At 43.9% G+C, this 16,312-nt stretch overlaps 1 protein-coding gene across 1 annotated transcript; it reads right to left on the bottom strand.

Annotated features, from left to right (window-relative positions):
- Nucleotides 1-9,936: 9,936 nt before the first annotated feature.
- On the bottom strand, nucleotides 9,937-11,880 carry LOC144682004 (leukotriene B4 receptor 1). Its single transcript, XM_078544218.1, has one exon. The coding sequence runs from the start codon at nucleotides 11,276-11,278 to the stop codon at nucleotides 10,304-10,306; it is 975 nt and encodes a 324-aa protein (XP_078400344.1). The 5' UTR covers nucleotides 11,279-11,880; the 3' UTR covers nucleotides 9,937-10,303.
- Nucleotides 11,881-16,312: the final 4,432 nt, after the last annotated feature.

Genomic DNA, 16,312 nt, shown 5'->3' with positions numbered 1-16,312 from the left:
CATGGCACAAATGTTACTTTCCATTTGTCAGCCCAAGTCTGAATATTGTCCAGATCTTGCTACATTTGGACATGGGCTGCTTCAATATATAAGGAGCAGTGAATGGTGCTGAACATTGTGCAATCATCAGCGAACATCCCCACTTCTGACCTTATGATGGAAGGAAGGTCATTGATGAAGCAGATGAAGATGGTTGGGCTGAGGACATTACCCTGAGGAGCTCCTGCAGTGGTTTCCTGGAACTGAGATGATTGACCTCCAACAACCACAACCATCTTCCTTTGTGTTAGGTAAGACTCCAACCAGTGGAGAGTTTTTGCCCTGATGCCCATTGACCCCAGTTTTGCTCGGGCTCCTTGGTGCCACACTCGGTTAAATGCTGTCTTGATGTCAAGGGCAGTCACTCTCGTCTCACCTCGGGAGTTCAGCTCTTGTGTCTATGTTTGAACCAAGGCTGTAACGTGGTCAGGAGCTGAGTGACCTTGGCGAAACCCAAACTCAGCATCAGTGAGCAGGTTATTGCTAAGCATGTGCCACTTGATAGAACTGTTGATGATCCATTCCATCACTTTACTGATGATAGAGAGTAGACTGATGGGGCGGTAATTGGCCGGATTGGATTTCTCTTGCTTTTTGTGTGCAGGACATACCTGGACAATTTTCCACACTGCTGAGTAGATGCCAGTGTTGCAGCTGTACTGGAACAACTTGGCTAGGGGCACGGCAAGTTCCGGAGCACAGGTCTTAAGTACTATTGCCAGAATATTGTCAGCTCCCATAGCCTTTTCAGTATCCAGTGTCTTTAGCCGTTTCTTAATATCATGGGGAGTGAATCAAATTGGCTAATCCCTGATGCCATGAAACTTCATGGGGTCTGGACTCGATGTTGAGGGCTCCAGGACAACCCCCTCCTGACAATATATCACTGTGCCGCCACCTCCGCTGGGTGTGTCCTGCCATGATGCTGGGGACCTCCAGAGGAGGCCAAGATGGATCATCCACTTGGCACTTCTGGCTGAAGATTGATGCAAATGCTTCAGCTTCATCTTTTCGCTGATGTGCTGGGCTCCCCCATTATTGAGGATGGGGATATATATTTGTGGAGCCTCTTTCTCTAGTTAGTTGTTTAATTGTCCACCACCGTTCATGACTGGATGTGGTAGGACTACAGAGTTTTAATCTGATCCGTTGGTTGTGTAATCACTTAGCTCTGTCTAACGCTTGCTGCTTATGCTGTTTGGCATGCAAATAGTCCTGTGTTGTAGCTTCACCAGGTTGACACCTCATTTTTAGGTATGCCTGGTTCTGCTCCTGGCATGCCCTCCTGCACTCTTCATTGAACCCCCAGTGTTGATCCCCTGGCTTGATGGTAATGGTAGAGTGGGGGATCTGCCAGGCCATAAGGTTACAGGTTCTGTTCAAGTGCAATTCTGCTGCTGCTGAAGGCCTACAGCGCCTTCTGGTTGCCCAGTCTTGAGTTGCTAGATCTGTTCGAAATCTATCCCATTTAGCACGGTGGTAGTGTCACACAACACGTTTGAGGGTGTCCTCAATGTGAAGGGGGCTCTTAGTCTCCACAAGGACTGTGCAGTGGTCACTCCTACTGATACTCTCATGGACAGATGCATCTGCAACAAGAGGGTTGGTGACAATGAGGTCAAGCATGTTTTTCCCTCTTGTTGTTTCCCTCACCACCTGCCGCAGACCCAGTCTAGTATCGCTGTCTTTTAGGGCAGGGGGGTGGTCGGTAGCAGTACATAATCAACAGGAGGTTTCCTTGCCCATGTTTTCCCTGATGCCTTGAGGCTTCATGGAGTCCAGAGTCAATGCTGAGGGCTCCCAGGACAACTCCCTCCTGCCTATATACCACTGTGCTGCCACCTCTGCTGGGTGTGTCCTGCCGGTGGGACAGGACATACCCAGCGATGGTGATGGTGGTGTCTGGGATATTATCTCTAAAGTATTATTCCGTGAGGATGACTATGTCAGGCTGTTGCTTGACTAGATGGTGAGGCAGCTCTTCCAATTTTGGCACTAGTCCTTAGATGTTATTAAGGATGAATTTAGAGGGTCAACAGGGCTGAGTTTGCCATTGTCAGTTCTGCTGCCTAGATCGATGCTCGTTGGTTTCATTCCATTTTGGCATTGTAGCGGTTTGATACAACTGAGTGGCTTGCTAGAGGGATTTAATAGTTAACCACAGTGCTGTGGATGTAGGCCAGGCCAGGTTAGGACAGCAGATTTCTCTCCCTAAAGGGCATTAGTGAACTAAATGGGTTTTTACAACCATGGTCATCCAGATTTTTAGTGGATTAAAATTCCACCATTTGCCGTGTTAGGATTCAAACCCAGGTCCCCAGAGCAATACCCTGGGTTTCTGGATTACTAGCTCAGTGACAATATCACTATGCCACTGCCTCTCCTAATGAAACTACAGCAACATTCCCTGATAAATAAAGGTTGATTTCCTCAGCACAATGCAGTGAGTGGAGGATAGTTCAAACAAATTCCGTGTGCAGAACGAATCCTAGCCTCTTATAGCTCTGTGGCCTCTGGTGTGATTGATGAAGAATTTACCCAACCAGCTTCTAGCCGGGAATAATGGCATCGCTAAATACAGCTCATTTTCAGTGTCCCCACTGCTGCTCCAATATAAATTAACTAACAAAGCAGGAGATTGAACCTGTGACTTTTACTGATAAAAACAAAAAGCTAAAAGCTACTGCGGATGCTGGAAATCCAAAACAAAAACAGAATTACCTGGAAAAACTCAGCAGGTCTGGCAGCATCGGCGGAGAAGAAATCAGTTAACGTTTCGAGCCTTCATGGCCCTTCGGCAGAACTGAAGCATAGTTAGAAGAAGGGAGAAATATAAATTGGTTTAAGGTGGGTGGGTGGGGGGGGGAAGAGACACATTGAGGGTGTGGTGATTGTGGAGATGAGCAGATAATCAAAAGATGTCACAGACAAAAGGGTCAAAGAGGTGTCGAAGGTGGTGACATTTGTCTGAGAAAAGTGCTAATTAAGAATGGAAGACAGGATATTCAAAGTACAGCTCTAGTGGGGGTGGGGTGGAAAGACTAACAAGGTTTTAGTTTAGATTTAAAAATAATGGAAATAGGTGGGGAAAGAAGAATCTATATAAATTATTGAAAAAAAAGGGGGGGGGGGGAAGAAACGGGGTGGGGATGGGGGGAGGGGGAGTTTAAGATCTAAAGTTGTTGAATTCAATATTCAGCCCAGAAGGCTGTAAAGTGCCTAGTCGGAAGATGAGGTGCTGTTCCTCCAGTTTGCGTTGGGCTTCACTGGAACAATGCAGCAAGCCTAGGGTCCCCCTTGTCCTCACTTATCACCCCACCAGCCTCCACATTCAAAGGATCATCCTCCGCCATTTCCGCCAACTCCAGCATGATGCCACCACCAAACACATCTTCCCTTCACGCCCCCTGACGGCATTCCGTAGGGATCGTTCCCTCCGGGACACCCTGGTCCACTCCTCCATCACCCCCTACTCCTCAACCCCCACTTATGGCACCTCCCCATGCCCACGCAGAAGATGCAACACCTGCCCCTTCACTTCCTCTCTCCTCACCGTCCAAGGGCCCAAACACTCCTTTCAAGTGAAGCAGCATTTCACTTGCATTTCCTCTAACTTAGTCTACTGCATTCGTTGCTCCCAATGCGGTCTCCTCTACATTGGAGAGACCAAACGCAAACTGGGCGACCGTTTTGCGGAACACCTGCGGTCTGTCCGCAAGAAAGACCCAAACCTCCCTGTCGCTTGCCATTTTAACACTCCACCCTGTTCTCTTGCCCACATGTCTGTCCTTGGCTTGCTGCATTGTTCCAGTGAAGCCCAACGCAAACTGGAGGAACAGCACCTCATCTTCCGACTAGGCACTTTACAGCCTTCTGGGCTGAATATTGAATTCAACAACTTTAGATCTTAAACTCCCCCTCCCCCCATCCCCACCCCGTTTCTTCCCCCCCCCCTTTTTTTTCAATAATTTATATAGATTCTTCTTTCCCCACCTATTTCCATTATTTTTAAATCTAAACTAAAACCTTGTTAGTCTTTCCACCCCACCCCCACTAGAGCTGTACTTTGAATATCCTGTCTTCCATTCTTAATTAGCACTTTTCTCAGACAAATGTCACCACCTTCGACACCTCTTTGACCCTTTTGTCTGTGACATCTTTTGATTATCTGCTCATCTCCACAATCACCACACCCTCAATGTGTCTCTTCCCCCCCCCCCACCCACCTTAAACCAATTTATATTTCTCCCTTCTTCTAACTATGCTTCAGTTCTGCCGAAGGGCCATGAAGGCTCGAAAAGTTAACTGATTTCTTCTCCGCCGATGCTGCCAGACCTGCTGAGTTTTTCCAGGTAATTCTGTTTTTACTTTTACTGATCTGCCTGATTCAGTGCCACACCTTACTTTGCATTTATCCAAGGTAGGGGAGCCCAGTATTAACACATCTTACTGCCTTGGTGTAGTTGTATTCATTGACTCATTTCATAAAGAATGTAGCCGTTAGATTAAGATAGTGAGGAAAGGTTAAGTGTGAGTAAAGTGCATTCAGCCCATCTAGGCTCATCCCTCTACTATTAGGTCTCAACCAGCCGAGCATCCTTCTGAATGCTCCTTAAAATATTAATTCCACTATCTTACCTCATACCTTATGCCAAATGTTTCCCCCCTTTTAAGTAAACAAGTCCCTTCTGAACCCTGTTTAAATTTTTCTTTTGTTAGCTTTGACATAAACCTTCTTTTCGCCTGACTTAGTGTGAAGTAATATCCTGCAGCCACATTCACCAACCCATTTAATTTTCTCCTTAGATCAAGGAGTTTAAGCTTCTTTAAGAAATCTTCACAGATCATTCATTTTATATTTGTAGCCCTTTTCTGCACCATATCTATTCTAGGTATATTCTTTTTGAAGTGAGCTAACCAAAATTGTACACAGAGTCTCTATGAAGTGCAGTCAGTGCACTAGAAAGATTCAGTATTACCAATATTGATGTGCAGTCTATTATTTTGGCTATTTGCTTTTTAAGTTACATCTCCAGGTTACCTCAACATTGAAAATAAATCTGACACTCCAAGATTCCTTTACTGTCATAGTAAGAGCCAGAGGAATAGAAACTTGTCTTGGGCATTGACATAAAACAGGCAGTATAGAATTGGCCTACCATTAAATACAGTGCCTGGTATTTCATTCCATCAATTGTAATGGAAGTGAATATCAGGCACCGTGTATAATGGGCAGCCAATCCAATTCTGCCTACTTTATGCCGCTGCCTGAGACAAGTTTCTATCCAAAAACCTTCATCTTTTTGCATAATGCATAAACAGCAGATGAGAAATATTACTGTTTTCCAAAACCATCTTGAATTCTGGACAAAATGAATGCACCGTTCTGAGAAATATGAAAACATACCGTTCGCAAGTATGTTTTTAAAATGTTGGTTCTTCACAGTATTCAGAAGTATTCCAAAAAGTAAAGCACACTATTTCCATCGCAGATGGTGGGAAATGACATTGGTCAATCCAGAGTAAGAATAACTGGTGGAGAGTGGACTTCAATGGGGCAAGAATGGAGCTTGGCTGGATAGACTGGAACCAAAGGTTGGTGGGAGAAACAGTAGCTAAACAATGGACTACCTTCAAAGAGGAGATGATTTGGGCACAGTCAAGGTATATTCCTTCAAAAGGGAAGGGTAGGACAAACAAATCCAGAGCTCCCTGGGTGACAAAGGAGATAGAAATCAAGTTAAAGAAGAAAAACCATGCTTACAACAGGCGTCAGGTAGCAAATACAATTGAGAACCAAGTTGAATACAGAAGGTCCAGAAGGGATGTGAAAAAGCAAATACAAGAAGCAAAAAGGGATTATGAAAAAAAGACTGGCAGCTAATATAAATGAAACCCCAAAGCATTCTATAAGCACATCAATAGTAAAAGGGTGATAAAAGGAGGAGTAGGGCCGATTATGGACCAAAAAGGGGATTTACACATAGAGGCAAGACGCATGGTTGAGGTGTTAAATGAATACTTTGCATCTATCTTTACCTACGAGGCAGATGCTGCCCAGGCCATGGTGACAGAAGAGGAAACTCAGTCACTAAAAGGGTTTAAAATTGATAAGGAGTGGGTATTGGATAAGCTGTCAGTACTTAAAGTTGATAAGGCACCGGGACCAGATGAGATGCATCCAAGAATATTGAAGGAAGTGAGAGTGGAAATTGCAGAGGCACTGGCAATAATCTTTCAACGTTCCCTGGATTCGGGGGAGGTGCCGGAGGACTGGAGAATTGCAAACATTATGCCCTTGTTCAAAAGAGGTTGTAAAGATCTGCCCTGCAATTACAGACCAGTCAGTTTAACTTCGGTGGTGGGGAAACTTATAGAAACAATTATTCGGAATAGAATTAATAGGCACATGGGAAACTGTGGTTTGATTTGGAAGAGTCAGCATGGATTTGTTAAAGGAAAATTGTATCTAACTAACTTGCTGGAGTTTTTTGAAGAGGTATTGGAGGTGGCTGATGAGGGCAAGGCCATTGATGTGGTGTATATGGACTACCAAAAGGCGTTCGATACAGTGCCACACAACAAACTTGTGAGGAAAGTTATAGGTCATGGAATAAAAGGGACAGTAGCAATGTGGATACAAAATTGGCTGAGGGATAGGAAACAGAGAGTAATGGTTAATGGTTATTTTTCAGGTTGGAAGAAGATTTGTAGTGGAGCTCCCCAGGGGTCAGTATTGGGATCCTTGCACTTCCTGATACATATAAATGATCTAGATCTTGGTGTGCAGGAGACATTTTCAAAGTTTGCAGATGACACAAAACTTGGGAGAATTGTAAACTGTGAGGAGGACAGTGTAGAACTTCAAAAGGACATTGACACATTGGTAGAGTGGGCAGATAGTTGTGTCACGAAACACTGGGGCTAGTGCACTATAATATCAAGCCCCACTGTTCCCTGAGGCACAACAAAAGTGAAAAGTTTGACCAAAGCACCAGATCACCCCAATTCTACCTAACTGTTTAATCTAGGTTAACAGAATATGAGCACCAGGTTTGTAAACTTAATAAGTAAATAACTGTTTATTGAACAAACTGTCGCTAACCAGTGACAAAAGAAATATGAACTGCTAATTTATAACTATAACCTAAACTCTACCCCTTCTTAAATCTCTATACACACACATACAAGACACATAAGACAGACAAAAACATGGATTTTAAGGGTGTGATAAAACAGTTCAATAGCACCAATCTAGAGTACAGGATTCGATGGGTTGATTTTGATCAATGTCTGCCAAATTCCTTTCAGTTCTTGTTGATGACACGAGCCTTCCAGCCCTTTCATATTTAGTTCACTGGTTGAGAACTTGCCTTTCAATGTCTCTAACAGTAATTTTCCCCTTTTGCCTCTTGATAGGGGTTTTCAGAGAGAGAGAGCAGATTATGGAGATATGAGGAGGAAAAGCCAGTTAGAATTACTGGAATCTGACACACATAGAAGAGAGAGGTTTTAGATCTTTTCCTTTTCAGGCTAGGGGCTATCCTGCTGCACTGCTCTCACACAATCCCTGGTCTCCTGGTCAGGAGCCAATTAAAATGTTGTTGTCAGGCAGTTCCCCATTAGACCAGACTCCTCCTTGGCACCATCTTGTCTTTTATGGCACACTCTGTTCCAGGACAGCAGCGTTGTATAGTCCTCTCACACTGTTTCAGTAGACATGTCTTTCAAACTGCAGGCATTGTAATTTTACTCCATAGCCCAACAAAAATAAAAAGATGTTTTCTTTATAACAGTCCAACAGAAATAAAAAGATTTGTTCTTTACAGGTGGCAGATGAAGTTCAATGCGGAGAAGTGTGAGGTGATACACTTTGGTATAAAGAACATGGAGAGACAGTATAAAATAAAGGATACTATTCTAAAGGGTGTGCAGGAGCAGAGAAACCTGGGTGTATATGTACATAAGTCATTAAAGGTGGCAGGACAGGTAGAGAGTGCTGTTTCTAACACATACAGTATTCTAGGCTTCATTAATAGGGGTGTAGAGTACAAGAGCAGGGCGGTTATGATGAATTTATATAAGACACTGGTTAGATATCAGCTGGAGTACTGTGTACAGTTCTGGGCGCCACACTATAGGAGGGATGTGAAAGCATTGGAAAGAGTGCAGAAGAGATTCACGAGAATGGTTCCAGGGATGAGGCACTTCAATTATGAGGAAAGATTGGAGAAGTTGGGACCATTTTCCTTGGAGAAGAGAAGGCTAAGAGGAGACTTGATAGAAGTTTTCAAAATCATGAGGGGTCTGGACAGAGTAGATAGGGAGAAATTGTTTCCGCTCGTAAACGGATCGAAAACCGGAGGGCACAGTTTTAAAGTGTTTTGCAAAAGAAGTAAATGCGAGGTGAGAAAAAACTTTTTTACAGAGTGAGTAGTTAGGGTTTGGAAGTGTGGTGGAGGTAGGTTCAATTGAGACATTCAAGAGGGCATTGGATGATTATCTAAATAGGAACAATGTGCAGGGTTACAGGGAAAAGGCAGGAGATTGGCACTAAGTTAAAATGCTCAGAGAGCTGGTGCAGACACTATGGGCCGAATGGTCTCCTTCTACATCGTAAAAATTCTGCGATTCTGAGTATCACTATATATATCCATTTCCTTAGTCTGGTTTAAGATGCTTTACATTCAAAATTCATTGACTGTTCCACAAATATATCAAAAGAAAAAGAATAATTAAAGACCAGAGCTGAATAGAGATGGAAAGGGAATTTTCTCATGCAGGATTTCAGAGTGAATGCTAAAAACAGAAGAGTGCAATATTAGGAATGAAAGGATGCAAAGAGGACACAGATCAATATCTTTACCTCTAGCTCCTTTCAGTGTACCATCTCTAAGGCACCTCAGTCGTCTGCACATAAATGTATATGGCAAGTACTTTTCAGGGTGTCAACTTATGTCAACTTCACCTGCGACAGATGACAGCAGCCAAAATGAGCAGGTAGTCAGATTTGTTTCTCTGGCTGGTTTCCCACAGGCATATCATCGACAGCATAAACACGAATCACCAGAACACCCAGGAGCTTTTATCAATCTATTTCATTCTATCCATGTGTAGCTGGTGTACAACCACAAGAAGCAGTTCATGAAGGTGTGCACCAGATTCCCTGAGAGTTGTCATGATTTTTTTATACTGTAGTAGTCCAACATTCGATATCTCTTTGTAGCAGGAAACAGAATGAGCTGCTAACTCATTGGAAACATGTGATGCCCACTTCAGGCTTAACTGTGAGGAATTCCAGTGAGGTGCAAGAGTGCCACAGTGAAAAACACATGATCTCCAGGTGTGTCAGAGCAAGTCAATGGCATGTTGAAGATGATTTTCGGGTGCCTAGGTAGGTCTGCAGGTATACTTCAATACCGCCCAGTGAAGCTGCCCAGAATGATCAGGCGACAATCTCAGCTGAGGCAGAAGTAGGAGTATTACAAATGGCCCAAGTGCCCTGTGTTGAGCAAGACAAAACTGACCAGTGTTCATGTGCCAAATTGCTGTTTAGGAATCTCTTCTGGAATGCACATGTTTTGGTGACAGGTGAGAGGAAGTTCTGGTTTGGTTGTGATTCCTTTGTCATTGCTCTCTCTCACTTTCACAGGCTGAATGCCCCACTAACTCACTCTCTGTGACTCTCTGCAACCAGGGCTACACTACAGCTCTCTTTTTGATGTAATGGTTGCTTTGAACAATCTGGTGACAAGGGATTGACTCTTCGTTCTTTCAGTTCACAGACAATGAATTCCACTCATGTGAAATTTAGGAAAGGCGACCAAAACCTATGGAACTTTATGGCATCGATGTCACCAGGAAAAGACAGAAAAGCGGCAGAGAAAAACAGGGGAATCAAAGCAAACAAAAACTGTAATAAAATTTTTTAAATGGGCAGATGACAATTTTTAATAATTGCTTGAATTCAACATCTTTATAATCTAAGTATTGATTTTAAACTCATATCATGCGCACAAAAGTAGTCAATTTGTACCGACTTGTCAATAAGTCATTCAGTAGACAAATGATTGTAATAAAGTATAGCTAATTAATAATGCAATATTTGGTTCTGTAGTATGCAAAGTGACATGTGTTGTATGGCAGAGCAAGTGCTCTAGTTTTTTTTTTCTACTGCATTATTTATATTTACACACAATACATTTTTCAGTCGATAATCGCGCAGCATGTGAATACATCCCATCATTGGCAATGCATCAAGTATTTACAGGCTTTCCATTCTTGTTGTATCGTCGCGAGCTGGGGTACATTCATCTTTAGTGGACAGGGTCATTTGATCAAATACCTTGGCTATTACTGAAGACCGAAAACCGCTCCTCAAATTCCGGGCGGCAAATGCGTAAAGTAGAGGGTTAATGCTGCTGCTGATGAAAGCTAAAGTTCCAGTAATGTATGATCCCACTCCAGAAACGTCTTCCAGCTTCTCTGCTGCGTCCGGGTCCAGCTCCACCATCACAGAAACAAATTCAACCAGGTTGAACACATGATAAGGCAGCCAGCAGATTATAAAAGCTATCACGATGCTTGCAATTAACATCTCAGACCTGTTTTTGCTCTTAAAAGTCATTTGCCCCACCTTTTTTACAACAAATCCATAACAGATAGTCAGCACTGAAAAAGGAATTACAAATCCAACCAGGGTTTCCAGTACAAGGCAAGTCACTTGCTGGGCTTTGGACTCATATTGACGACCCAAACATTGAGGGCGGCCATCGAAAACGTCCACATTTTTGACTAAAATGATAGGAACAGCGAACAGGAAAGCCAACGTCCAAGCAATGACTACCACTTTGCAAACAATCCCTTTCCTCCGCCATCGCTGTGAAGCAAATGGATAGATCACAGCCAAGAAGCGGTCCATGCTCATCAGCGTGATGAAGAACACACTGCCATACAAATTGCAATAAACCAGGTAGCCCAAGAATTTGCACGGAGTTGTTCCAAAGACCCAACTGTTCACGATAGAATAAATCCACAGAGGCAACGTAAGTAGGACAACCAAATCAGCAATTGCCAGGTTCAGGATCAGGGTGACGGTGTGCGATCGCTGTTTTATCTTGAACAGTATAATCCAGATGACAAGTGAATTCCCTGGAATTCCAACAAAGCCGGTTAATCCAAGGACGATGCTGCCTATTATCTCAACTGCTGTGTTTGTTCCATTGTTCGGTGGCTCCATCCTTATTATGAACCCAACTAGCAACACTTCAGTTTATATGAATTCAGTTCCCCAATTAAACTGACTAAAGGAGTTGACAAATAGATATGGGTTGCTATTTTCCTGCCATGTACTGAACTTACAAAATATCAATACCAGCCACACCAAAAACTTCCCCTTTCTGCCAGTGGCTGAATTCAGCAATCTGGGAGTTGGGAAACGGGTGATTAAACAACTTTACCCCTCTAGAACTGCCAACCCCCCATGTGATGTTATGATATGACTCATTGCCAAAAGAATTTACCCCCATGCATTAATGTGCTTCACCTTGTACATAATCTACATTCAAGTAAATGATTATGATGCTGTGAAGTATTTCTACATTTTTGAATGGAGACATAGCTCAGTGTCACTTCTGACCTTTACAGCCGGAAATAAAGTCACATGTGGGGAGTGCGGCACAAGCTTTTCTGGGAAGATTTTACATTTACTTTCGGATGAGAACGTGGAAGAAAAGTTGCAGCCACGAGATATCATTGTTCCCAGTATCACAGAAGGTGATTGTAACATAAGTATTTCCAAGGTTTCAGTAGAATAGGGAAGTCCTTAAAACAGCAAATCTGTAAAGAGACTTCAACCCCAACCTTTAACCCACATCCGAGGTAGCATGCCAGCTCACTATAAACTAGACAACCCAGTGCCATTTACAATCCAATTACAGATTAATGCTCGGAATTACATTGGTAGTATCTCAATTAAAATAATTAATGGCACAAGCTGAAAAAAGGCATTTTTTGCTACCTTATTCTGCACTTGCAGAAAGAAGCTCGCTGAACAATGTGGAAATAAAGTGAACCAAACTTATTGCACAGTTAAGCTGTGCGTAGTGTTTTTATTTCATGCTTCCCATTGATGATAACATGGGGCAGATTATCCTCTTCAATGTCTGGGCTCAAGTACTTTAATCACAACCAGCGCATGATCTTCAGCCCATTACAGCTAGTGAATGAGAAATTGTGGACCACCCGTGCCCAAAGTGAAAAGGCAGTCAACACTCTTGTGCCAGGACATTGAACAGGAAAATCTGAGCTTGTTTGTTTTGTGTGTTCTACGTCTTAATCTTGTGCCCCTTTCTAATTGTTTTCCAGGTGGCAGGACTAAGACAGCGCCTTCCAAACCTATAACCGCTACCATCTAGAAGGACAAGGGCAGCAGACACATGGGAACATCATCACCTGGAAGTTCCCCTCCAAGCCACTCACCATCCTGACTTGGAAATATATTGTTGTTCTTTCGTCTGTCGCTGGGTCAAAATCCTAGAACTCCCTTCCTAACAGCACTGTTGGTGTACCTACACCACATGGACTGCAGCGGTTCAAGAAGGCCACCACCTTCTCAAGGACAATATTAGAGATGGCCAATAAATGTTGGCCTAGCCAGCGACACCCACATCCCATGAACAAATTTTTAAAAGTGAGGTGGTTGGCTGCTAGGTATCACCAAAGCCATTTGGTATTGAATTGACTCTGCACCATCATGAGTTGGGCCAATGGTGCTGCCACATGATGTTGAAGTAGATGGCTAATTTTGTCCATCTTTGGCACATGTTTGGTCATTTGGAGAGTGGCTGGATAGGCCAAATGTAGCATTGGCCAGGGAGGTAGCAGCTTCACCTGTTCCTACTCCAGCCATGCCCCCACTACTGCTCAGTATGCCCAGTGATCTACATAGGCTTCCAGGTAATCATGGATGTCTCCCTTCCTGGCACAGGCTGTTGCTCACTTTACTACAGTCTCTCTTATCCAGCTTTAACATATTGGGGGATTGAATGGAGACAACCATTGTGCAATGCTTCTCTCTCCTAATAGTTATCTGGAGTTGCTGCACACTCAATGGTAAGCTGCAATTCTTTGAAGCAATCATACATGATTAGTTGTATAATAAATATAATTATTATATATAATTATAAATTAATACCTGATTGAGGGGCCTGATATTGGGAAGGTGGGGGTCGGTGAGGGCATTTGTTGTTGATCCATCTTCCTCATCCCCTGCAACCCCCATCCCGCCATCATTCAGCTATGGCCTAGATCCCTCAGTAATCCTGAGCCTTGGGTGGGGCCATTACTAGCAGGACCCACCACTCCCCAGTGACACTGTCAAGCAATGCACAGCTGCCGGTCTCTTATCGGCCAGCAGCTCTCAGGGGGAGGGGGTGGGATTTCTGTGCTCGGGCTCCTTGATCCCAGGTAAGGTCCATCATTATACAGTTATGTGCCTCATTGGCACTGAAGCCAAAGGGCCTCCCATAAAGGAGGCAACACAAGGCTCTTGCCAGCTCTCCAGCTAGTGCAAGTCCTCAGTTGCCTCCATTGAATACCGCTCAATGTGTATAAACTGCCCATTTATTTGTCATCTGGTCATAGTGAGTATCAAATGCAAATGTTTTCTGGTAGATTCAGTCAGGTTCTCCAGTTATTAGACAAAACCTGGATATCCACATCTCCCCCTTGGCACAAGGGGCATTGCTGCTGTGGCAATAGAGACTTGGAATACCAAACAGGACAAAGTCTATGATGCTTCACTTCTCCTCATAGTGTCCTCATTGTAGCATCAGGAGACCTTGATGTTCAGACACTCCAATGCTTTGTTCTCACACTTACAGTTCCCAGCAAGTAATGCAAAACCTTTTGCAGCAATTTCCCCGCTTTAAAAAACTTTGAGGGCTCTTGGAATGCTTGTCAGATAACTCACTTACATGCTAGGAGCTCACTGCCAACATATTGTAAATGTACATTATGAGCTGGCTACAGAAGGTTTATCAGGGTGAGTCACAGCTGGGAGCAGCATCTGGACTGCTATCTACTCAGTTTATAAATGCTGGAAGTCATTTGCTTGTTGAGATGTTAAACGATTCTGTTCAAGGTGACACTGCTTTTAAACCAGCTGGAAACTCAAATATAAATCCTATTTATACAGTGCTTCACAATGGCTTGAGGAATTACAACATGAGGTAGATTTTCAAGCCAATGCCCAAGAAATAAAAAGCAAGTGGTTTCTACAATGGGCATTTGATCTGCAATTCCATTTTCATGCCCGGGCAACAAGTTGAAATTTTACATGAAGTGCCTCGAGGAACGGGAAAATTATAGAAAATTTCTGTGGCTTACTTAGTGGCATTTTCACCTCTACGGCTAAAAGGATGTGGTTTCAAGCCTCATTCCAGTAACTCAAGCATAAAATCTACACTAACACTTCAGTGCAGCACTGAGACAACGTTGGAGGTGCTATCTTTTGGCTGTGGCATTAAATTGAGGTCCTGTTCTGCCCTCTCTGGTGGATGTAAAAAATCCCCGGGCACTATTTCGAAGACCAAAGGAGTTCTCCCCAGTGCCTTGGCTAATGGTTATCCTTTAACGAACGTCTAACGATAGATTATTTTACTGTTGTTCATGGGGCTTTGCTGTGAAATTGGTTGCTGCATTTCCTACATTGCACCAGTGACTGCACTTCAAAAATCTGGGGGCTAGTGCCAAAATTGGGAGAGCTGTCTCACAGACTAGTCAAGCAACAGCCTGACATAGTCACCTGCAAGTAGTCCTGTGTTGTAGCTTCACCAGGTTGACACCTCATTTTTAGGTATGCCTGGTGCTGCTCCTGGCATGCCCTCCTGCACTCTTCATTGAGCCAGTTTGATCCCCTGGCTTGGTGGTAATGGCAGAGTGGGGAATATGCCAGGCCATGAGGTTACAGATTGTGGCTGAGTACAATTCTGTTGCCGCTGATGGCCCACTGCACTTCATGGATGCCCAGTCTTGAGTTGCTAGGTCTGTTCGAAATCTATCCCATTTAGTACGGTGGTAGTGCCACACAACATAATGGAGGGTATCCTCAATGTGAAGATGGGACTTTGTCTCCACAAGGACTGTGCGGTGGTCACTCCTACTGATGCTCTTATTAGTAGTGGGAGGCCATCTGCCATGGGCCTCATTCTTCCAGGCCTCATGGCACGCATTGAGGAGGAGGAGCAGCTCAGAAGGGAGGTGGTCTATGCACATTACCAGCCTCACAACCAGCAAGAGGACCAGCCTCAGGATGGCAAGGCACAGAAAGACATAAAGGGGCATACCTACAGCCACCTGCATGCAGAAAAGGCTATCCCCAGGAGGTAGCCCACTTCCTTAAGTTCAACTTTCCCCTGATGTCTGAATGACAATGTCATCAAAAGCTGCAGCTCTCCAAGGAGGATGCCACTTATATCTGTGCCACGCTGCAGGACAAGTTGGGACCCATGGGATTTGTGGACATCCAATGCCAGTGGCACTGAAGATTGTCGTGGCTCTCAACAATTACATCTCCAGTTCCTTCAGTGGATCCACTTGGACATGGGTGGGATCTCCCAATCAGCAGCCCACTGGTCCATCAAGGAGGTGACCAATCTTTGTTCAAGAGGGCCACAGCAACTATGTAATATCTCTCTGACTTGGACAGTCAAGCAGACAGGTCTATTGGTTTCGACTTCCCATTGCTGGATTCCCCCAATTGCAAGGAGTGATAGACTGCACATCATATGGCTATCAAGGATCCCACAAGCAAGCAGCAGCCTTCATCAACAGGATGAGCTTCTACTCAATTCAATGTCCTGTGTATGTGCTCAAAGCCTTTGTAGCTCTCTCTCAGCACTACACTGATGTGTCGCCCAGGTTATACAAAAGTTGAGGAGGCACCCTTTACCCTTTAAAACTAAACTATGAATTAGAATAAAAGCAAAATGCTGTGGATGCTGGAAATCTGAAACAAAAACAGAAAATGCTGGAAAAACTCAGCAGGTCTGACAGCATCTGTGAAGGAAAAAACAGAGTTGACAGCATCTATAGTGAGACAAACAGAGTTGACGTTTCGAGTCTGTCTGACCCAAGGGCCATACAGACTCAAAACGTTAACTCTGTTTCTCTCTCCACAGATGCTGTCAGACCTGCTGAGTTTTTCCATGAATTAGAATGTTCACTCACACTAAACTAGTTTTCATCCAGCAGCATGTCACAGGAGAAACAA

Source organism: Cetorhinus maximus, chromosome 6 (genome assembly GCF_964194155.1).
Source record: "Cetorhinus maximus chromosome 6, sCetMax3.hap1.1, whole genome shotgun sequence".
Classification (NCBI taxonomy): Eukaryota; Metazoa; Chordata; class Chondrichthyes; order Lamniformes; family Cetorhinidae; genus Cetorhinus; species Cetorhinus maximus.
This window is presented reverse-complemented; position numbering and strand designations above follow the sequence as displayed.

What these genes read in the sequence shown, in the direction of transcription:
- LOC144682004 (XM_078544218.1), bottom strand. Translation starts at nt 11,278, where the DNA reads ATGGAGCCACCGAACAATGGAACAAACACAGCAGTTGAGATAATAGGC.